The following is a 25,493-nucleotide window of genomic DNA, read 5'->3' as shown; positions in this document are numbered from 1 at the left end:
TTCCAGGTAATTACCACATTTGGAGATGATACTGCCTGTCTTAAGTGTGTGCTCCACTGGAAAATAAGCCTTGATTGTACAGCTTATCCTTTTTCCAAATTTTATCTTATGAGTACATTTCATCTTTTAATAGCACCTGCTGCTTGTGCACAATGTAGATCATGAAATGTCCAGTGACTTCCTCAGCCAGCTGCCCAGAGCTAAGTACTCTTGGCTCTAAAGGTAGCACCATTGTCTGACTGGAGGTATAATTTTGTCCATTTCAGAGTCTTTGATTAGTATGACTAACATCCTCTGTGCAGAGACAAATTCCAGGTATGATATACCTGGAAAAGGTGTCTATTGCAGTTAATGCCAAGTAGCACTTTCGAGAGGAGAGTAGGGACATGTATGCTGTATTAGCAAGGACTGGCCATTGCCCTGGGATATATGCCCCAGATTTTCCTCTGTCACTTGACTGTAGATGGTAGAACAGGCACATTTGCCAATCTTCCTTGATCCCATGTAGCAGAAATACTAGGTCTTGTTTTGGGGTCCAGTCTGGATTATAGGTGGATTGCAATGGTCTTAGAACACCTGGATGTGTTATAAATTGTATCTGATATCTGAACACACCCATCAGATGGATGTTTTTTCCATTTTTCCTAGAGGTTTTTAAGATTAGCAGTTTTTCTTTTACTTTTTTAAATTTTACAGGTTCAAGTGTTGTTTTCTGTGTATCAGCCCACATATTTGCTAAGGACTTTGCTTGAGTGGCAGGCTCTTGTATCTTGGATCAGTTCTCCAACATTTTTCACTTAGATATTGGAGCATTTCATTCTGGACACTTTGTACACTGTCCCTAGTTTTTCCAATTAGGATGATGTCATCGATATAATGGTAATAATACAGTTTTTATCCAATTCCAACTTTCTCACTCTCAGAAGATCCAGCAATAGCAAATCACATGGGAATTTACTGTAACCCAAGCTACATGATGACAAAGGCAAACTGTTTATGATCCTCTGGATGTAGTGGGATGCTAAAAAAGGACTTTACTAATGCCCACCAATGCACACCTGATGCCTACAGTCCGTGACTATGATAATGCCTGGAACTGCCATTGCAATTGGGGCCACTGCCATATTTGGGTTGCTGTAAGCTGCCATGAGGCACTGTGCACTACTGCCCTTTTTTACTGGTCACGCAGGTTTATTATTAGATGGTAGATTTCTTTGAGTATCCCTGCCTCTTTGATCAAGATGGTGATCTTCTTTCCAGCTTGCTTTTCTCTCCGACAAGCCCCTGTTACTTTCTCCCTTTCCCCTTATGCCAGTATCTTATGCTGCTTTCACGATAAGGATATGGATAGATCAGGGGAGCTACATGATATTCCAATTGTATACTCATCCCACTATCATTGTCCAAATTGTAGCATTTCCCCATTGAGAACATCCCTTAAAATCAAGAGAATTATTACAAATACATAAAATATCTATTCCCACTATATATTCAGTAATATTGGTTACAACTGCTAGGGTATGTGTTGGCCCCAAAGGGCTCACCAGAAATTTATATGATTCCATTTTACAAATTGAGAGTATTTCCAAATCCAGTAAGAATATTCTTTCAACCTCACTCCGGGGAACTTCTTGGTACCATAATGGACTGTGCTGCAGTCCCCAGGAGAGATGAAACAGTTTGGAAACTTGGTTACCATCAGTTCTCCAACACACCTTGACCAGTATATACGACTTTCGTTTCATGTGCACGAAGCCCTTCATCCTTGTCTTGTTTGTTGTTGAAGGAGGTAAAATATGTGTGCAGAGAAGGTGCCAATCCAAATGGCATAATGTCAGACAGGAGATCGAGGCCCTCTTGTCTTCCTTTTGCTTGCCCACAGTAAACACAAGAGAGACCAGGAATATTCCCGACCACAATCCAAATATTAAAGTACCATGGCTACTCTGTAGACCAGTAGTAAGAGAGAATTTTTCCCAAGAGCAGACCATCAATTTCCTCGTTAAATCCTCTCTGGTCTAATATCCAGATCCACATGGCCTTATGGTGCAGACTTGAACTATTGGTTGGTTTCTTTTTCTAGCCATTTTGTTGCAGGGAGTTTTGTTTAGCATTTACCAAAGCTTTGTCCATTCTGGGGAGTTTATTGCCCAGCTCCTGAATACTTTGTGAGAGATTATTCTTGGGACACAAGAGGAGGTTCAGTTGTCTCTGATAGCCTGATTGCACCATTTGAATGAGCTGGTCTGATTTGGATGACTATTTCATCATCTGGGCACTCTTAGTCTTCCTTAAATATCCTGGATTGAGTCACAGTGGACCAAAGAGATGTAGAAGCTTGCTCCAGTGGATTTCAAGGGTGTTTATTGGAAAAAGGGAATTCATCTTGGGTAGGTCACTGTTTTATTATGGCTGTAAAGACCTACTGCAATAGGCTGCAATAGGTCTTTACATTTTCTTCCTCCATGTCCATGTCATTAGCCAGAGTGGTCACTGACCAGTGGTGTTCAGAGTGTGAGGCTGGTTCTTAAGTGATCAAGTGACTTCCTAGCCTTCAAATCCAGAAAAACTTGCATAGAACCATAATATGCTCATTGGATGAGCCTAGCTTTTATGATTTTATCAGGCTTTTGCTTAAGTATAGCTCTAATTTCTTTCCTTTCTCATGCATTGTAAGAATGTATCTCAGTAAATTCTGGAGTGACTAACTGCTCTTGATCATCAGGTATTTTTCCATCTATAGTTGCGGCCACCAGCAGAAAAGAAGTGGTTTTACTTTCTTGATACAACAACAACAACGATGATACACTTTCTTTAGCATTACAAGACCACACCCCCACACACATACGCTGATGGAACTCATCAGGAGTCTCAACAATGATGGTCGAAGCCTGTTTGTCCCCAATGTCACTGAAGACTTCAGTGACCAAGTCTGCTTCTGCCTGCTGTTCCTGGCCAGATGATCCATAGGCCCATCTGTCTTTGTATCCACAAAGGCGTTGTGACTTTGTCTTTTGTTTTCAACACAAAAACTTATGATGTGTCTAGGTGGTCTTCATTATATTTATTTATTCTGGTTTCTTTCTGACTTCCTGAGGTTTTTTTTTTTTTTTTTATTGAGGTCATAATAGTTTATAACATTGTGAAATTTCAGTTGTACATTACTATTTGTCAGTCACCATATATATGTGCCCTTTTACCCCTTATGCCCACCCCCAACCCCCTTCCCCTCTGGTAACCACTAATCTGTTCTCTTCGTCCATGTATTTGTTTATCTCCCACGTATGAGTGAAATCATTCAGTGTTTGTGTTTCTCTGTCTGGCTTATCTCGCTTAACACAATACCCTCAAGTTCCATCTGTCTTGTTGCAAACAGGACAATTTTGTCTTCTTTATGGCTGAGTAGTATTCCACCGTATATGTATACCACATTTTCTTCATCCATTCATCACTTGGCACTTGGGTTGCTTCCATGTCTTGGCTATTGTGAATAATGCTGCAATGAACATAGGGGTGCGTAAGTCTCTTTGAATTGTTGATTTCAAGTTCTTTGGATAAATACCCAGTAGTGGAATAGTTGAGTTGTATGGTATTTCAATTTTTAATTTTTTGAGAAATCTCCATACTGTTTTCCATAGTGGCTGTACAAGTATGCATTCCCAATAGCAGTATATGATGCTTTTCTTTTCTCCACATCTTCTCCAACGCTTGTTATTTTTTGTCTTGGTAATTATAGCCATTCTAATAGGTGTAAGATGATATCTCATTGTAGTTTTGATTTGCATTTCCCTGATGATTAGTGATGTTAAACATCTTTTCATGTTCCTGTTGGCCATATCTATATCTTCTTTGGAAAAATGTCTGTTCATATTCTCTGCTCATTTTTTGATCAGGTTGTTTGATTTTTGTTGCTGAGTTGTGTGAGTTCTTTATATATTTGGGAGAATAACCTCTTGGCAGATACATAATTTGCAAATATTTTCTCCCAGTTGGTGGGTTGTCTTTTCATTTTGTTCATGGATTCCTTTGCCTTGCAGAAGCTCTTTAGTCTAATGAAGTCCCATTTGTTTATTTTTTCTTTTGTTTCCCTTGCCAGAGTAGATATAGTATTTGAAAAGATGCCGCTAAGACCGATGTCAAAGAGTGTACTGCCTATATTTTCTTGTAGGAGTTTTATGGTTTCACATCTTACCTTCAAGTCTTTGATCCATTTTGAGTTAATTTTTGTCTATGGTGAAAGAAAATGGTCTACCTTAATTCTTTTGCATGTGGCTGTCCAGTTTTCACAACACCGTTTATTGAAGAGACTTTCCTTTCTCCATTGTATGTCCATATCTCCTTTGTAAAATATTAGTATACATGTGATTTTATTTCTGGGCTTTGAATGATCTTCCATTGATCTGTGTGTCTATTTTTGTACCAGTACCATGCTGTTTTGATTACTACAGCTTTGTAGTATATTTTGAAGTCAGGGACTGTGATGCCTCCAGCTTTGTTCTTTTTTCTTAGGATTCCTTTAGCTATCGGAGACTTTTGTTGCCCCATATGAACTTTATGATTCTTTGTTCTATTTCTGTGAAGAATGTCATTGGGATTCTCATTGGGATTGCATTGAATCTGTAGATTGCTTTGTGTGGTATGGACATTTTAACTATGTTTATTCTTCCAATCCATCTGCATGGAATATCTTTCCATTTCTTTATGTTATCTTCAATTTCTTTCAGTAATGTCTTATAGTTTTCCTTGTATAGGTCTTTTACTTCATTGGTTAAATTTATTCCTAGATATTTTACTCTTTTTGTTGCATTTGGAAATGAGATTTTATTCTTGAGTTCTCTTTCTGTTAGTTCATTATTAGAGTATAGAAATACAACTGATATTTGTAAGTTGATTTTGTCCCATGCAACTTTGTTGATTATTTCTAATAGTTTTCCAATGGATTCTCTAGGGTTTTCTATATATAAAATCACGTCGTCTGCAAACAGCGAGAGTTTCGCTTCTTCCTTGCCAATTTGGATATCTTTTATTTCTTTTTCTTGCTTAATTTCTCTGGCCAAATCCTTCAGTAATATGATGAATAAGAGTGGTAAGAGTGAGCATGCTTGTCTTGTTCCTGTTCTCAGAGAGATGGCTTTCAGTTTTTCCTCGTTGACCATGATGTTGGATGTGGGTTTGTCATATATGACCTTTATTATGTTGAGGTTCTTTCCTTCTGTACCCATTTTGTTGAGAGTTTTTATCATAAACGGTTGTTGGATCTTGTCAAATGCTTTCTCAGCATCTATTGAGATGATCATGTGGTTTTTATTCCTCATTTTGTTAATGTGGTATATCACATTGATTGATTTGCAGATGTTGAACCATCACTGTGTCCCTATTGTAAATCTCACTTGATCATGGTGTATGATCCTTCTGATGTAGTGCTGTGTTCAGTTTGCTAATATTTTATTGAGGATTTTTTCATCTATATTCATCAGCAATATTGACTTGTAGTTTTCCTTCTTTGTGTTGTCCTTATCTGGCTTTGGTATCAGGGTGATGTTGGCCTCATAGAATGAGTTAGGTAGTGTTCCGTCATCTTCAATTTTTTGGAATAGTTTGAGGAGGATAGCTACTAAATCTTCTTTGAATGTTTGGTAGAATTCTCCAGAGAAGCCATCTGGTCCTGGACTTTTATTTTTTGGGAGGATTTTGATTACTGTTTCAATCTCTTTATTTGTGACTGGTCTACTCAGATTCTCTATTTCTCACTGGTTCAGTTTTCGGAGGTTGTATGAGTCTAAGAATTTATCCATTTCTTCTAAATTGTCAAATTTGTTGGCACATAGTTTTTCATCGTATTGTCTTATGATCCTTTGTATTTCTGTGGTATCTGTTGTAATTTCTAGTCTTTCATTTCCAATTTTATGTATTTGAGCCTTCTCTCTTTTTTTCTTGATGAGTCTGGCTAAGGGTTTGTCAATTTTCTTTATCTTATCAAAGAATCAGCTCTTAGTTTCATTGATCCTTTCTACTGTTTTTTTGGTTTCAATTTCATTTATTTCTGCTCTAATTTTTATTGTTTCCCTCCTCCTGCTGACTTTGGGCTTTGTTTTTTCTTCTTTTTCTAGTTCTGTTAGGTGTAGTTTAAGATTGCTTATTTGAGATTTTTCTTGTTTGTTAAGGTGGGCCTGTATTGATGTGAATTTCCCTCTTAGGACTGCTTTTGCTGCATCGCATATGAGTTGGTATGGTATATTTTCTTTTTTTTTTTTTTAATTTTTTGTTTATTGCAGTAACATTGGTTTATAATATTGTAAAAATTTCAGGTGTACATCATTGTACTTCTATTTCTGCATAGATTACATCATGTTCACCACCAAAATACTAATTACAACCCATCACCATACACATGTACCAAATTATCCCTTTCACCCTCCTCCCTCCCCCCTTCCCCTCTGGTAACCACCAATCCAATCTCTGTCCCTATGTGTTTGTTTATTGTTGTTATTATCTACTACTTAATGAAGGAAATCATACGGTATTTGACCTTCTCCCTCTGACTTATTTCACTTTGCATTATGCCCTCAATGTCCATCCATGTTGTCACAAATGGCTGGATTTCATCGTTTCTTATGGCTGAGTGGTATTCCATTGTGTATATATTGTATGGTATATTTTCATTTTCATTTGTCTCTAGATATTCTTTGATTGCTCCTTTAATTTCTTAAATGATTCATTGGTTGTTCAGTAGCATATTGTTTAGTCTTCATGTTTTTGTCACTTTCCCAGATTTTTCCTTGTAGTTGATTTCTAGTGTCACAGCATTATGATCAGAAAGGGTTGTGTTTTTTTTTTTTGGTGAGGAATATCAGCCCTGAGCTAACATCTGCCAATCCTCCTCTTTTTTTGCTGAGGAAGACTGGCCCTGGGCTAACATCCATGCCCATCTTCCTCCACTTTATATGGGATGCTGCCACAGCATGGCTTGACAAATGGTGCATTGGTGCGTGCCCGAGATCAGAACCGGTGAACCCTAGGCCACCTCGGCAGAGCGCACGCACTTAACTGCTTGCACCACCAGGCCTGCCCCCTGGTTGGAAAAGATTTTTGATATGCTATCAATCTTATTAAATTTGTTGAGGCTTGCTGTGTTTCCCAACATATAGTATATCTTTGAGAATGTTCCATGTGAACTTGAGAAGAATGTGTATACTGCTGATTTTGGATGGCGTGGTCTATATATATCTGTTAAGTCCATCTCGTCTAGTTTTTCATTTAGTTCCAATATTTTCTTGTTGACTTTCTCTCTGGTTGATCTACCCATTGATGACAGTGGGGTGTTACAGTCCCTTGCTATTATTGTGTTGCTGTTAATGTCTCCTTTTAGGTCAATTAATAGTTGCTTTATGTACTTTGGTTTTCCTGTTTTAGGTGTATATATATTTATATGTTATGTCCTCTTGGTGGAGTGTCCCTTTTATCATTATATACTGCCCCTCTCTGTCTCTCATTGTCTTTTTTATCTAGAAGTCTACTTTGTCTAAGTATGGCTGCACCTACTTTCTTTTGTTTGCCATTATCTTGAAGTATCATCTTCCATCCCTTCACTCTAAGCCTGTGTTTGCTTTAGAGCAGAGTGTTTCCTGGAGGCAGCATATTGTTGGGTCTTGTTTTTTAATCCATCCAGCCACTCTGTCTCTTTTGATTGGGGATTTCAATCCATTTACATTTAGAGTGATAATTTTTTTGCGTGTTTTTATTGCATGTTTTCTGGTTGTTTTGTATTTCCCTTGTTTCTCATTCTGTGTATTTTGGATTGCCAATGCAGTTTGGTGGCTGTCTATGATGGTTTTATCAGTTTTCTCTTTATTTATCATTTGTGTCTCTGTTCTGAATTTTTGTTTAGTGGTTACTGTGAGGTCTGTATGACAGATCTCGTAGATGAGATAGTCCATTTTCTGATAGCCTCTTATTCCCTTAGTCTAGGCAGGTTCCATTCCATTCCTATTTCCCTTTTATGTTGTTGTTCTCACAACTTATTCCATTTTGTGTTGTGAGTTTGTGTTTAAAATGAAGTGATTATATATTTTTTTGATGTTCTCCTTCCCTTTTTCTTTAGAGTTATAATTAAGTGTTTGCTAATCTGTTCTGATAGAATATTGCAATTTTCTGATTTTGTATGCCTATTTATCTCCTTGCACAAGGCTTTGTAAACTCTTTCTTCTTTTTTTTCAGGTATGAGGTCCTTCTTGATCATATCTTGTGGGGTGTCTTGTGGCAATGAACTCCTTCAGCTTTCATTTATCTGGGAAAGTTTTTTTTTATCTCTCCATCATATCTGAAGGATAGTTTCACTGGATATAGTATTCTTGGCTGAAAGTTTTTGTCTTTCAGAATTTTCAATATATCATTCCACTCTCTCCTATCCTGTAAGGTTTCTGCTGAGAAATCTACTGAAAGCCTGATAGAGGTTCCTTTGTATCCTCTGGCTTGCTGCCCTTAATATTTTTTCCTTGTCCTTGACTTTTACCAGCTTTACTAATATATGCCTTGGAGAAGGTCTTTTTACACTGATGTAATTAGGAGTTCTATTGGCTTCATTTACATTAATTCCAGCTCCTTCTTCAGGTTTGGGCAGTTGTCAGCTATTATTTCTTTCAACAAGCTCTCTGCTCCTTTCTCTGTCTCTTCTCCCTCAACAATCCTTATGTTGCATTTCCTAATTGAGTCAGATATTTCTCAGATAATTTCTTCATTTCTTTTTAGTCTTAGTTCTCTTTCCTCCATCTGAAGCATTTCTGTATTCCTATCATCTAGATTGCTAATTCTATCCTCCATAATATCAGTTCTGTTCATTAAAGACTTCAGATTTTTCTTTATCTCATCCATTGTGTTTTTCGTCTCCAGCATTTCTGATTGGTTTTTCTTTATAGTTTCAATCTCTTTTGTGAAGAATTCCCTCTGTTCATAAATTTTGTTCCTGATTTCATTGACCCATCCTTCTGAGTTCTCTTGTAACTTGTCTAGTTTTTTATTATACCTATTTTGAATTCTCTGTCATTTAGATTTTAGATTTCTATGCCTTCAGGATTGATTTCTGGGTGTTTGTCTTTTTCCTTCTGGTCTAGAGTATTAATATATTTCTTCATACTATTTGATGGAGTGGGTTTGTGACATCACATAGCGATAGTATCCGGTTACAGGTTCCACCTTCTGCCACTGGGCATAGCGGGGCAGGAGCTGTGTAATCTGAGCCCTGTGAGATCCCTGTCAGCTGTGCCTATCTGAGCATGGGCCACTCCTTGGGACTGCAGCAGCCCTGTGGGCTCTGCCACCAAATTGGAAAGCAATCACCTGAGGGCTCAGGGCTGCTTTCGCCTGCTCTCACAGCCCCACTGAGATGTGCTACCCACTTTGGGGCTGCAGCAGTACTATGGGCATTGGTGGCAGCTGGGAGCTCATTTTCCTGGGCTGCAGACCCGCTGTCGTCTGCTCCTAGGTTGCACCAGCCATTGTGTTTGGTGGGCAGGGCCTCCCCACTGGGTCTGAGCCAGAGCCACTCCCTGGGACCCTGGTGGGACTGTGGGCTCTCCCACTGGTCCAGAGAGCAATCTCACAAGGGCTCAGGGCTGCTGTCACCTGTTCCCACAGTCCCACCAAGATGCACTCCACCCTTGGGGCCACCGTGGTACTAGGGGCAATCGTGGAAGCCAGGAACTCATTCCCCTGGGTGTGCAGCTCCACCACCATCTGCTCCCATGTTACACCAGCCATTGTGCTTTGTGGGCACGGCCTCCCCACTGGGTCTGAACCTGAGCTGCTCCCTGTGGACTGTGTGGCCCTGTGGACTCTCCCACCAGATGGGGTAGCAATCATGTAGGGGCTCAGGGCTGCTGTCACTTGTTTCTGCAGTCACACTGAGGTGCACTCCCACCCTCTGGGCTGCAGTGGTGCTATGAGTGCTCCAGCTAGGAGAGCAGTTGCACACTTATACTGGACTGCCTGGGGGCTGGAGAGTGCTCACCTATCTCCACCACCTCCCTGGGAGTAGTCCATCCACCTTCAAATGTATAGCTGCGTGGGTCTCTCAGGCATCCTGATGTGTATGTGGGTGTCCTCCACTGATAAATGAATGTCCATTTAGTTGTAGTTTGAAGGGTGGGAGACAAAGGGAGCAGCTCACTTCACCATGTTGCTGATGTCACTCTTGAGTTTTTTAATTTGATTGATGTTGTCCTTAATTAGATGCCAAAAAAAGATGTAGAACATTTGTATTACCATAGACAGTTCTCCTATACCTCCTAAAATTCAATCCCATAAATATTTAAACTTCTAATTTCTGTCATGACTCATTATTTTTGCCCACTATTGAACTTCATATGAATGAATCATAGCTGATGGATTCTTTTTGATGCTGGAATTTTTGCTTTATGTAATATTTTTATATTCAGCCATATGCTTGATTGTATATGTAGTTCATTGGTATTTATTGTAGAGTGGTATCTCTTTGTATGGATATACCATAGTGTATTTATCCATGCAATTATTAGTGAACATTTAGGTTGTTTTTGGTTTGGAGTATTATAAAAAATACTTCTAAAGAACATTCATGTCCAAATCTTTGTGTGGACTTAGGTTTTCATTTCTCTCGGGTAAATATGTAGGTGTAGAATTACTGGGTCATATGTTAATTGTACTATTAAATTTATAACAAAGTGTCAAACCACTTTCCAAAATAATTGTAATATTTTACATTCCAACCATCTATGTATGAGAGTGGCAGTTGTTCCTTATTCTCACCAACTTTTGTTATTGTCAGTCTTTTTCATTTTAGTCATTCAAATGTGTACTGGTATCTCATTGTTGTTTTAATTTATGTTTCCCTGATAACTAATTATATTGGACAGTGTTTCATGTGATTATTGGACATTCATATGTCTCCTTTTAAAAGTGTCTGTTCAAATATCTTGGACATTTTTATGGGGTCGTTTTTATTTTTATTATGTATTTACAGGAATTCTTAATATAAACTATATACAAGCCAAGCCCTTTTCCAGATTTTTCTCCCAGTATGTGGCTTGACTTTGTATTTTCTTAATGATGTAATTCAAAGAGTCAAAGTTTTTAATTGGATGAAATCCAGATTAACACTTTTTTTTCCTTTTACGTATTATCCTACTTGTGTCCTATCTATCCCAAGGTTGTAAAGCTTTCTCATAAGTGTTCTTCTAGAAGTTTACTGATTTTAGCTTTTATGTGTGTGTCTGTTATCAATTTTGAATAATTTTTATAAGTTAAGGATCAGAGTATATATTTCTCCATATAGATATTCAATTGTTCTAGTCCCACTTGTTGAAAAGACTATCCTTTCCCCATTGAATTACTTTGATACCTTTATTGAAAAACAATTCATCATATTCTTTAAGTTGTGTTCCACTGATCCATATGTCTATCCTTGCACCAATTCCAGTTCTCCTTACCCTAGCTCACAAAATCAAGTAAAATGTGTCTTCATCTTTTGTACTTCTTTATCAAGATAGATTTGGCTTTTCTAAGTCTTTGGATATCTATGTGAAATTTAGAGTCAACTTTTCCACTTCTAGCCCCCCCCCAAAAAAAAACCTCTGCTGGTATTTTGGGAGTTTTTTGAATCTATAGATGATTTTGTGGACAATTGACATATTCATAATGTTGTGATTTTCCAACCATGAATATGGTATGTTCCATTTATTTGTGTGTCTTTAATTACTTAAATTTAACTCAGTATTTTATATTTTTGAATGTCATTGTAAATTGTATACATATTTTTTTATTTCAATTTTCAATGCTCTTTGCAGGCATACAGAAATAAAATTAAATCATGAAAGTTGATGATTCCTCCTATAGCCAGCTTAACATTACTTTGAATGATTGATTCATACTTTGGAAAATACTTGCAAAATGTCTCAATCAAAATTATTAAATAATCCCAATGAATATATGAAAAAATGTATGCTTTTGGAGTTTACTCCAGAAATAGAGAAATATTTCAGTATTTTTCAAAATATATCATTAAATTAACAGAGATAAAAATTATAAGATGTTAAATATTGAAGAGACATTTGATAAAAGTTTGGACTACTAGGAGTAAAGGTATGTCCTTTTGATTTCTATAATTTCTCAATGATAAACCACAGCTACCTATTTTACAAAGTTTTGGCCTCTATCCCTCCCATGATGAGATTCCATTCCTAAACCACAAGTCATTAAAAGTCAATTTCTAAGCCTGGCATTTATTCTAGATTTCCATTATATGTTGAGTATTGTGAAATCATGCTCTCCACTCTAGGCTCTCTCTTTGATTCTAGACTGTGGAAATTTCCCTTTCATCTCATTGATTTTTGCTTTTCTCCCCCCAGTATTAATATTTAGTGTGTGTTCAATCTTCTGTCTTTACTAATTACTCTTGATAATGTTTTATTAAAGTATTTGTATTGTGAAGCATAACACTTTTCTTAATATTGAATTATGAATATGGAAAAAAAGAATATTACCTGACTCCTGTAAATATTAAAACTTGTTATACAGTAATAAATTTTTTGTATACTTTAATAATACACCAACTTTGCAGTTAGTGTAATTGAAGACATTGAATCTAATTTTTTGTAAGATATTACAAGATAACCCAGGTATTACAAAAAAATCAGGAACAAATTATTATTCTATAAAAGCAACTGATAAATTTAACTACATTTAACTAAATTTAACTTTTGAGAAAAAAGATCCATTATTACAGCTTCTCTTATAACATACCAGTCAAACATTCAATGTAAAATAAAAATAAATATATATATGTCACTAATATTTTACACACACACTATACACTCACATTTTTACTGAGGTTAGGATGGAAGAAAGTTTTATCCATAAACTCAAAGAACAAATCCACAAAACGGTGATAGTTCTCAGATTTCTTAAAAGTATTCGATTTTACAATATCACAGTATCAAAAAATTGCCAAGAAAACCCCAGCCAAAACAAAAGTAAGTTTTCATGACAAATTGTAAAATGTAGTAACATATATTAGCGGCTAGGGGTTAATATCTTTAATATAAACATTCTTACAAATAATAATAACAAAATAAACAAATAACAAAATAAAAAAAAAAAAAGGAAATAAACAGAGGAATACCTCAATGGAAATATAGGCATAGAAATATAAAATAACCCAGAATGTACAGATATATCAAATTTTTTAGCACATTAATAATAAATGTAAAATTGAAAAAGATAGAAATGGTTATTTGTGCCTATCCACTTTACTAATTTTTAAATATTGCTGTCAGTCTTGTAAAACATCACTCTTACATTGAATAGATAACTGTACATAAAGAAGGAAATGAGTATATTATAAGGAGTCCTTAATACTTTTGTACTCTATGACCTAATAACTTCTAGAAATAATCTTTAATATAAAATTTTATAGCTAAAAAAATAATGTCAAAAATTTTCTTTGAAAAATTATTTACAATGATAAAACCTTGTTATAATTTTGAAACTTCTATTTTGTCACATCCATAAATTGTTTTATATTCCTGAAATTATATCTTGAGGAGACTTGATAAGATGAAAAAGTACTTATGATAATAATAAATGAAAAGAATCTAAAAACTTACAGTGCATATATTTACTAACACAAAGAAGATTGAAAGAAATTGCATGAAATTTTTAACAGGTCAATTTCTTGAGTATGGAATCACGAATAATTTCATTGCTATCTTGTTTTCTTATACTGAAAATATTAAGTGGTGTTAAAAATAAATATAGTAGTAAAAATCATACTGTGATTGTATTTAACTTACATTTACTGTAATTAACAGTAAGTAAAATTATTTATTTGATTGAAAATTCCTACTATTGAACTTGATTATATTTGCTTTTAGCATTGCAAATTTGAAAAATGCTGTCATCCTGAAAACTGTACTCTGATTGACTTTTCGGAGTGTGGCACTGGACCATGCTGTGATGAAAAGACTTGTCTGGTAAGCTTTCAAAATATTGCATTATTTTCTTTCATGAATTCATGAATTTTTTTGTGTACTTTTGCTTTTTGTTTTTACACATATTTCAATTTTTTAAAACTTTTTTTTACACATCTTTCGATTATGTTACTTTATGTACCCGGATACACAGTTGATTTTAGAATTCAGAGGATGTCCTTAGGTCTTTTTCCACCTCCTTTTTAGCTCTGTCTTTCTCTGTATTGTTTCAGTCTTTACTCAAGGCCCATCCAGTTACTGCATTCCACACCAATTCCAGACCATTTGGGTGCTATGAATTCCTCTTGGTTATGCCTGAGTGTGGCTCTTCATGATCAAACAACTTATGGCAAAATTGTACATAAGCCACTCAACACACACTTGACATGAAATGTTTGAATAGACAGACAATAACAATAAAAAATATCATTTTGAAAATAGCAAAATAGGAGTCCATGTTAAATAGTCAGCAATATGTAGCGTATCTAATACTGAAACTTTCTTTCAGCAAGGACTCCTGGCCCTGAAGGTGACTGAATCCTTGACTTCCCTTGGGAAGTTTTCCATTCAATTTTCCTTTATAGCCACATCTGAGAGGACACCGCGTAAAATTTGTCTTCCGGGGATTGCTTCATGGTAGCTCACCTTTCTTGTGTCACTTTCAAGACTCTATGACAAACATAAAGCTGATTAATTAGAGATTTTGAGTTCCAGATTTGTTTTTTCTCTGTCAATGTGACCTCTCTTAACATTATTCTACTTTGTTCTATGTGTGTTCCTTTTCACTCTATGGGCTAGTAATTAAAGCCAGTGGTCATTTGTTTTCAAGGTGCGTGAATGTAGAGGCCAGCCCAGGGTTTTTTTTTCTTAGCAATAAACCTTGTTGCTTTTCTCTTCACCAGAGCTCTCATCTTGGCCGTTGTCTCCAAATCAGTGGGACTGAGCAATGAGGCTTTTCTAAACAGTCCTTTGCCCTCTACCTACACCCCAAAGGATAGTTCTTTAAAATGGAGATAATTGCTACATTTGGGGGAGTGAAAATTCACAATACAAGTTTCTAGGGAGGGTTTCAGGGTGACGGCTAAATGTACTACATTAGTTTACCTTAATTTTATTATGTGTTATAGCATAGAATTTGGCTTTGGTGTCATTTAAATGCTCACAGGTGTCTTACACTCTGCTCTTTCATTATTGGCCATAAGTGTAAAAGGCTATTTTCTTCTGTCTGCTTTCAATTAGGCTAGTTTCCACCAATGCTTGTCTGAAATTTAGTGATTTAATCCAGTTTTTTTCTTTTGCGTTTTCAATTTAGATATACACAAGTCAATATACTCAATTTAGATATACGCTTGCATATACCAAGTGCAAAAATATGGAAGACAATAGTTTAACCAGCTTTTTTGCTGACATGTAAAATAATTAACATGTTTCTAACCAACACTCAGATATTCCTACATGTAATTTAAAAAATTGTATTTGATACTGCGTGATACCAATTGTGTACTGGTCAGTTGTGTCTTGATGATGAATGGCCAAGCAAATGAAGCTTATGAAGCTGAAGCAAAAGATGAGTCTAGCTTCATGCTCACTTGAATCTTTGTTTCAAACAGGTGCAACAGGATTCTTATTCTATACACCTGTCAGATATCCTTGCTTTTTTAGTTGACATTTCTCAAACAAGCTTTCTCCATATGTGGTAGAGATTGCTCAATGCAGCTCCTGGCTTTTCTAGTCTGTAGTGTACAATATTTGAGAAAAGTAGCAGGATCTTCTCTTTCCCAACATCTGTCTCAATCCTTGGTAGTGAAGGAAAGCCTGACTGATCCTGCTAAGCTGAATTTCCCACCGCTGTATCAATCACTGTGTCTAGGGAGAAGTGCTCTGATCATCATCTTGAGTTAGAAGCAGATGCATGAGATTTATAACCCCTCATGGTGGAGGTAGAGTAGGTCCTAAAAGGAAAATTTCTTGAAATGCAGAAATGAAAAAGATGTCCATTAAGTAATATTTTAGAAATGTGGTCAAGACTGGCATCTGAGTTAGTACAACGTTTCAGGAGTGCAGTTAGTCCCCAAGAATCAAAGGTTGAGAAAAATATGCGTAGATTTACATCAGTTATTTTCTATTTATCTTGAACTAAATATTCAGGATAGCCACAGCATTTTAACTATTAGAGATTTCACTAGATCCTATTTTTAAATTGAGGTGAAATTCACACAACATAAAATTAACCATTTTCAAGTGAACAGTTCAGTGACGTTTAGTACAATCACAATGTGCAACTACCACCTCTATCTAGTTCCAAAATATGTTCATCACCTAACCAGGAAACCCCCGACCCATCAAGTTCTTACTCTCCTTTCTCCCTTCCCCTCAGTCTCTGGCAACCACCAATCTGCATTCTGTCTTTATGGATTTACCTATTCTGGATATTTCATATAAGTAGAACCATATAATATGTGACCTTTTGTGTCTGGTTTTCTTCACTTAATATAGAGTTTTCACTGTTCATTTACCTTATAGCATATATCAGTATTCTATTCCTTCATATGGCTGAAAATATTCCACTATATATATAATAATAGATTGGGTTCTTTCCAATCTATTTCACTAGAACTTTTAAGTAGATTCATATTTAAGTAGTTAAAAGTGTAGTAATAATGCAAATGATAGTTACACATATAATGCTTCTATTTAAATTTTTTACATTTTTGGTGTACTACTTTAAAAAATATTTGTTTTTCTTTGTCTCACAGGTATCTGAAAGAGGAATTCTATGTAGGAAAAGCAAAGATCTGTGTGATTTTCCAGAATATTGCAATGGAATATCTGAGTTTTGTGTACCTGATGCAGTATCTGCTGATTTAGAGCCATGCAGTAATAAGACTGCCTACTGCTTTGGCGGAACATGCCGAGATCCCGATGTACAGTGTGTAGAGTTATTTGGAAAATGTAATAGTTGTATCTTTTTTCTGGGGTTCACTTTTAAACTATATTTTTCTAAAGTCAGTAATCCACTGCATAGTCATAATAAAAAGTACTGTTTTTTTAAATCAAATTTAAACATAAAACTGAAAATCAAAGCAACTTTGAACTATGTCAAGAGGTAAAATAGACCTCACAAGTGCAAGACAAGACGAATAGGGTATTAGTCAAATTTCAGGTGATTGGTTGAAAGGGAGTTGATTTTAGAATTGTAGATGAGAGCAAATGACAATTTGACTTAATCATTTCTACACCTTGATACCATTTTTTTTTCCCCAAGTGGGTAGTTTTTAGTGCTTCTCCTTGTATAGCTGGTAGATAACACCAAAACCTCATAGTAGATTACATTGACTGGGCATTGCTGTTCCCTAGATATCTCCGTATTAATTTATCACATGTTTGGTTTCTAATGTTTTTTTTCTTAAGATGACTAATTGGAACTTTATTTATTTTTTCAGTTGCTAAAGGTTCTACTTATCTATGTGCACAAGAAGTGAATTTTCAAGCAGATGACTATGGAAACTGTAATAGGAGGTCTTGTTTTTTTAAGTGTGTGTTTAGAAAATTACGCCTTTTCCAAATGCATGTGTATGTGTGTGTGTGTGTACTGCAAAGAGTCATTTAATACAAACGAATGATGAACTTAGTACATACAAATGAATTTATATGTTGCATGTCATAAGATGGTGTATGTTCTGAATAGCTTTGGTGTTATGATCTGAGTAACATTTTTAATTATTCTCGTATTTTTAACTGTTATTTATTTAATATATTGTATCTCTAAGTGACATATGGACAATTTTTTCTGCTGTATATTGCTAGGAGTACCCTTTGTGGAAAGATGGTTTGTCACTGGACACATTCAGAGATAGTACCTCATTCAAATTTTGATATTCAATATACTTACCTTGGAGGCCATATATGTATGTCAGCAGTATTAAGAAATCAAACAGTAGCTACACCAAGGGATAGAACTTATGCAGTTGATGGCACTATATGTGGTGAGAATCAGGTAAATAAAAATCTTACTTGATTCTGTATACAATCTGTGTGTGTCTGAGTGTCTGTGTGTGTGTGTGTGTGCATGAGAAAAAGAGTGAGAAAGTGAGAGAGAAAAACATCTTAAGATTTTTTGTTTATAATTAATATTACAAATTTTGGTTACTGTATCATGCTTTTAAGATTCAAAGGTCAGAATTTCTGTTGGTCAAAGGAATACTTGCTTCACTATCATTTTTTATTATGAATTTTGTTATAGATATTTAAATTTGTTTCTGATACTTGAGAATCTAAGCTTCTTCATTAGACCAGAATCTGGTCTGCAATAATATGTGTTAAAAAAAGAAAGAATCAAATATACACTAAAAAGTAGGTCAGAACAACCTGAATAATAAGAAAAACAAAGAAAACAAAAAAAGTGAAGTATTTAGTCTTGCAGTAGTTTGCAAGGAGATGAGTTTGTAATAAAAGTAAAACATTTATTTGTTCATTAGCCTACTCTTCTAATTCTTTCTCCAAAAATATAATAGACTTGTTAAAAATAGACTTGTTAAAATTTGGCCCTCCTACAAAACACAATAATAAAACAGAGTTTAAGCTTTATTTATTTTTCTTTTTCTTAAAAATTTTGAGAAACATAATGGATAAAGGATTTTTAAACTAGTATCATTAAAAAATTAATTGGCTCAAGAAGAAAAGGTACACAATTTCTCACATTTTAATTAAAATATTTTACATTGAGATATAACAGTTTAAGAAATGAAAAATAAGAGGAAAATAGAAATGAGTAGTAAACTTATCTCAGAATGGGAAAAGATAATCTCACATAAAAATAATGAAGTAATTACAAAGGAACATGTTGGTGCTGACAGCATTATAATGTAATAACGTCATTCCTTCAAAGATCATTTAAAACAAACTTAGAAAGTGTTTACTATAAATATGGCAGAGTAAATACATAAATTTATTAACTACTTTAACCACTCATTTATTAGAAAAAAGCACAAAAATGGTACACATATGTAGTATAACATCATAAAAATAATCTGGTCTTTGTCCCTGGTTTCTGGCACAGAGCTCCTAAACACCTTGGAATTTCCTGAGTGATAGGAATATTTTTTGTTACTCATCCTCTTCCAACCAAACCTGAGTTTATGCTAATTAGGTGACTTAGGGTCACCAGAAGGACCAAATCATTAGACGGTTGGAACTTTTAGCCCTACTTGCAGACCTCCAGGAAAGGGAGTAGTGTGGCTGGAGATTGAACGCTATGAAACCTTTGAACAATGAGATTCAGAGAGCTTCTAAATTGGTGAACACATCAATTTGCTGTGATGATGACATGCCTGGAGAGGGCATGGAAGCTATGATATCCCTCTCCCCACAACATACCTTGCCGTATGCATCTCTTTCCATTTTGCTGTTCCTGAGTTGTATCCTTTATAATAAACAAGTAAACATAAGTGAAGTTTTCCTGAGTTCTGAGACCCAAATGAGCAAACTATCAGATCTGAGGAGAGGGCCATGGGAACCTTCAATGTATAGTCAGTCAGAAGTATGGGTGGTCTAGGACTTGCATCTGGTGTTGAAGTAGAAGCAGACATGTGGGGCTGACCCCTTTTACTTGTGAGATCTCATTCTAACTCCAGGTAGACAGTGTCAGAATTTTCTTTTTGCCTCATGTATCCCAAACTGGGTGCCAGAGAAGCCAGCAACTCAGAAATGCCAAATGGAGCAGACAAAAAGAAGTCATCAAGGAAAGCCTGACTGCTGTAGCCAAAGGAACAGCCTAATAAGAGAGTACACTATTAAACAATAACTGCTCTATTTCAGCCAAGCAACATAAAAATATGCAGCCACAACTCAACTCTCACCAGGATGATATGAGTAGAGGCCTACTGGAGAGGTCCACCCCTGACCCTTGCAGTAATTAGGAGCCTCTCTCATCCCAGGTGTTAGTGGAACCTATGCTTCCAGCCTTACCTCACAATAATGAGGCAGTATTCCCTTTTCCCCTCTCCAGAGCTCTAACAGGGGAGAACTGCTAAAACAGAAGGCTGAAACAGGATTCAGAGTATATCATAACAAAATACTCAAGATATCTATGTTTCAATTGAAAGTCATTCTTCATACCAAAAACCAGGAAAATCTCAATTTGAATGAGAAAAAAGTCGATAGACACAACACCAAGATGACACTGGTATTAGAAATATCTTTCAAAGAATGTAGAGCAGCCATCATTAACATATTTGAATGAGCAATTACAAACATGCTTGAAACAATAGAAAGTTCCAGAAAAGAGATAGAAGATATAAAGAAGAACCAACTGGAAATTTTAGAACTGAAAAATACAATAATCAATTTATAAAACTCCGTGAAAAGTGATGTCAGCATCATGGCGAAGTGAGCTTTCCCATAAATTCTTCCCCCGAAAAGATACAACAAAAGGGACAGTCATAGACCAATAATGGACTACTAGACAGCAAAAAGGAAGATCAGAAAGATCCACACTGCCACACATCTGACAGTGGACGTGCTGGGGCCCCTGGAGGAAGTGGGGAGAGGTAAGGATAAATCCTCTCCCTCCCCATCAGACCAGTGATCCAGGTCCACTCCGCTCACAGAGAGGGGGGAGGGGAGGCCCTCTGCAGGGAAACCGTAGCTCTTCGGGCTCTCTGAGCCAGTGGGAAACTCCCACACAGATGAGACAGCACTGCTGCAGGGGTGCCATCGACATCCGGGCACCCCAGGAGAGCAGATAATGAAGGGTGAGTGAGAAGCCCCCCACGCCAGGGACCCAGGGGGCAAAAGAGAGAGCCTCCCCTCCCTGCATGCCCAACAGTGCAGCTCATCTGACCAGACCAGACAGAGCGGCCAGGCCGATTGCAGAAAGCAGCTGGGGTGGAGTGCATGGGGCTCGGATTACACAGCCTTTGACCCCCACACAGTGACGGCAGGCAGAAACTGCAACCAGATATTTCCAGGATGAGGAAAAACAAAGCCAATACAGGTAGTACAACGCAAAGGTACATGAGATCACCAGACCAGAAGGAAAATGACAAACACCCAGAAACCAACCCTGAAGGCATAGAAATCTATAACCTAAAGGACATAGATTTCAAAATAGCTATCACAAAAAAACTCAGTGAAATACAGGATAACACAGACAAACAATTCAATGAGATTAGGAGTTTCTTCACAAAAAAGATTGAAATCATAAAGAAAACCCAATCAGTACTGACGGAGATGAAGAACACAATGGAGATAAAGGAGAATCTGGAATCTTTAAAGAACAGAGCTGACAATATGGAGGAAAGAATTAGCATTATAGAGGATAGGAATACAGATATGCTCCAGATGGAAGAGGAGAGAGAACTGAGACTAAAATGAAATGAAGAAAGTCTCTGAGAAATATCCAACTCTATTAGGAAATGTAACATAAGAATTATAGGTATTCCTGAGGCAGAAGAGAGGAAAAGAGGAACAGAGAGCCTATTCAAGGAAATAATAGCTGAGAACTTCCCAAATCTGGGGAAGGAGCAGGAAATACCAGTAAGTGAAGCCAATAGGTCACCTAAATATGTCAACTGGCAAAGGCACACTCCACGGCATATAGTGGTAAGGCTCGCTAAAGTCAATGACAAAGAAACAATATTAAGGGCAGCTAGACAAAAACAAAAAATAACGTACAAAGGAACTCCCATCAGGCTCTCAGCAGATTTCTCAACAGAAACTTTACAGGCTAGTAGAGACTTGAATGATATATTCAAAATACTGAAAGACAAAAACTTTCAGCCAAGAATACTCTATCCAGTAAAAATATCCTTCAAATATGATGGAGAAATAGTAACTTTCCCAGATAAACAAAAGCTAAGGGAGTTCATGGCCACGAGACCCCCACTACAAAAAATACACAAGAAAGCCCTCAGGCCTGATAAAAAGAAGAGAAAGGGAGTACAAAGGTTGGAGGAAGGAGAAAAATAGGAAGACAAAATAAGAAAAATAGTAGATCTTTACTGGAATAGGTTAGCAACCACTTAAATACCAAAATCAAAGATCAAAGGAAAGAATTCACCAAAAATAAATATAACCTCATCACTGTAAACACATACCCACAGCAAAAGATAGAATAAGTTGTAACAAGAATGACTTAGAAGAGGAAGAGGAAAGAGATTGAATTGACTTAGTATAAGGAAATAAGAGGCCATCAGATAATGGACTATCTCATACACATGATTTTTATACAAACCTCAAGGTAACCACTAAACAAATAATCAAAAAAAAATCACATATGATAAACAAAGAGAAAACTAGAAGAGTCATAAGACAGAACAACCAAACTGAATTGGCAGTCTGAAACAAATGGTACAAGAAACAAAGGAAATGCAAAAGAATTGGAAAATAAGTGACAAAACAGCAACATTAAGCCCTCATATATCAATAATTATGCTAAATGTAAATGGATTGAACTCTCCAATCAAAAGATACAGAGTGGCAGGATGGATTAAAAAGCAAGACCCAACAATATGCTGCCTCCAGGAAACACATCTCAGGACTAAAGACAAGCACAGGCTCAGAGTGAAAGGATGGAAGACAATACTCCAAGCTAATGGCAAACAAAAGAAAGCAGGTGTTACCACGCTCATATAAGACAAAGTAGACTTCAAGATAAAATAGGTTAAGAGAGACAAGGAAGGGCAATATAAAATTATAAAAGGCACACTCCACCAAGAAGACATATCAATTATAAACATATATGAACCCAACATAGGAGCACCAAAGTACATAAAGCAACTATTGAAAAACCTAAAAGGAGATATTAACAACAACACGATAATAGTAGGGGATCTTAAAACCCCACTTACAGCAATGGATAGATCATCCAGACAAAAAGTCAACAAAGAAACAGCGGACTTAAGTGAAAAACTGGAAGAGATGGACCTAGTAGACATATACAGAGCACGCCATCCAAAAACAGCTAACTACGCATTCTTCTCAAGTGTGCGTGGAACTTTCTCAAGGATAGACCATATGTTGGGAAACAAAGCAAGCCTCAATTAATTGAAGAAGATTGAAATTATAACAAGCATCATTTCAGACCATAATGCAATGAAACTGGAAATCAACTATGAGAAAAAAACTGGTAAAGTGACAAACATGTGGAGACTAAACAACATGCTATTGAACAACCAATGGATCATTGATGAAATTAAAGGAGAAATAAAAAATATCTGGAAACAAATGAAAATGAAAATATGCCATACCAATTCATATGGGAATCAGCAAAAGCGGTCCTGAGAGGGAAACTCATAGCAATACAAGCCCACCTTAACAAACAAGAAAAAGCCCAAATAAGCCACCTTAAATTACACATAACAGAACTAGAAAAAGAAGAACAAACAAAGCCCAAAGTCAGCAGAAGGAGAGAAATAATAAAAATCAGTGCAGAAATAAATGAAATGGAGACCAATAAAACAGTAGAAAGGATTAATGAAACAAAGAGTTGGTTCTTTGAGAAGATAAACAAAATTGACAAACCCTTAGCCAGACTTATTAAGAAAAAAAGAGAATAGGCTCAAATAAATAAAATTAGAAATGAAAGAGGAGAAATAACAACAGATACAATGGAAATACAAAGGATTATTAGAGAATACTATGAGAAGTTATATGCCAATAAATTGGACACTCTAGAAGAAATGTATAAATTCTTGGACTCATACAACCTCCCAAAACTGAACCAAGAAGAAATGGAGAATCTGAATAGACCAATCACAAGCAAAGAGATTGAAATAGTAATCAAAATCCTCCCAAAAAATGAAAGTCCAGGACCAGATGGCTTCTCCAGTGAATTTTACCATACATTCAAAGAAGATTTAATACACATCCTTCTCAAACTATTCCAAAAAATAGAGGAAGATGGAACACTTCCTAACTTGTTCTATGAGGCCAACATCACCCTGATATCAAAGCCAGACAAAGACAACACAAAGAAGGAAAATTACAGGCCAACATCGCTGATGACCATAGATGCAAAAATCCTCAATAAACTATTGGCAAAATGAATACAGCAATACATTAAAAAGATCATACACCACGATCAAGTGGGATTTATACCAGGATTGCAGGGATGGTTCAACATCTGCAAATCAATCAGCATGATACAGCACATCAGGAAAACAAAGAATGAAAACCACGTGGTCATCTCAATAGAAGCAGAGAAGGCATTTGACGTGATACAACATCCATTTATGATAAAATCTCTTAATAAAATGGGTATAGAAGGAAAGTACCTCAACATAATAAAGACTATCTATGACAAACCCACAGCCAACATCGTCCTCAATGGGGAAAGACTGAAAGCCATTCCTCAGAGAACAGGAACGAGACAAGGCTGCCCACTCTCACCACTCTTATTCAACATAGTACTGGAGGTTTTGGCCAGAGCAATTAGGCAAGAAAAAGGAATAAAAGGAATCCAAATAGGCAACAAAGAAGTGAAACTCTCACTATTTGCAGATGACATGATTTTATATATAGAAAAATCTAAAGAATCCATTGGAAAACTATTAGAAATAATCAAGAACTACAGCAAAGTTGCAGGGTACAAAATCAATCTACAAAAATCACTTGCATTTCTGTATGCTAATAACAATCTAACAAAAAGAGAGCTCAAAAAGATAATACCATTTACAATGGCATCAAAAAGAATAAAATATCTAGGAATGAATCTTACCAAGGAGGTGAAAGACCTGTAAAATGAAAACTACAAGACATTATGGAAAGAAATCGGTGATGACATAAAGAAATGGAAAGACATCCCATGCACACGGACTGGAAGTATAATATAGACATTAAAATGTCTATATTACCTAAAGCAGTCTACAGATTCAATGCAATCCCTATCAGAATCCCAGTGACATTCTTCACAGAAATAGAAAAAAAGAATACTAAAATTCATATGGGGCAACAAAAAACCCTAAATAGCTAAAGCAATCCTAAGAAAAAACAACAAAGCTGGAGGCATCACGATCCCTGACTTCAAAGCATACTACAAAGCAATAGTAATCAAAACAGCATGGTACTGGTACAAAAACAGACACACATATCAATGGAACAGAATTGAAAGCCCAGAAATAAAACCACACGTATACGGACAGCTAATTTTCAACAAAGGAGCTAAGAACATACAATAGAGAAAGGAAAGTCTCTTCAATAAATGGTGCTGGGAAAACTGGACAGCCACATGCAAAAGAATGAAAGTGGACCATCTGCTATCGCCATTCACAAAAATTAACTCAAAAAGGATCAAAGACCTGAAGGTGAGACCTGAAACTCTACAACTCATACAAGAAAATATAGGCAACACACTATTTGACATTGGTCATAAAGGAATCTTTTCAGATGCCGTGCCTACCCAGAAAGGGAAACTAAAGAAAAAATAAGCAAGTGGGACTTTATCAGATTAAAGAGCTCCTACAAGACAAATGAAAGCAGAATCAAAATAAACAG

General features: G+C 36.1%; 1 protein-coding gene across 1 annotated transcript in view; it reads left to right on the top strand.

Moving 5' to 3' along the window:
* The window catches only part of LOC131394061 (A disintegrin and metallopeptidase domain 3-like), a 115,046-nt gene that overhangs the window by 74,176 nt on the left and 15,377 nt on the right, over positions 1-25,493 (top strand). The window contains 4 exon segments of the mRNA XM_058525267.1: positions 13,905-14,003; positions 16,757-16,952; positions 17,444-17,534; positions 17,808-17,997. Coding sequence (XP_058381250.1) covers positions 13,905-14,003; positions 16,757-16,952; positions 17,444-17,534; positions 17,808-17,997 — 576 coding nt within the window.

The sequence above is a fragment of the Diceros bicornis genome, chromosome 29, assembly GCF_020826845.1.
Source record: "Diceros bicornis minor isolate mBicDic1 chromosome 29, mDicBic1.mat.cur, whole genome shotgun sequence".
Classification (NCBI taxonomy): Eukaryota; Metazoa; Chordata; class Mammalia; order Perissodactyla; family Rhinocerotidae; genus Diceros; species Diceros bicornis.
The sequence above is the reverse complement of the archived record's forward strand: the minus strand, read 5'-3'. Positions and strand labels throughout refer to the sequence as shown.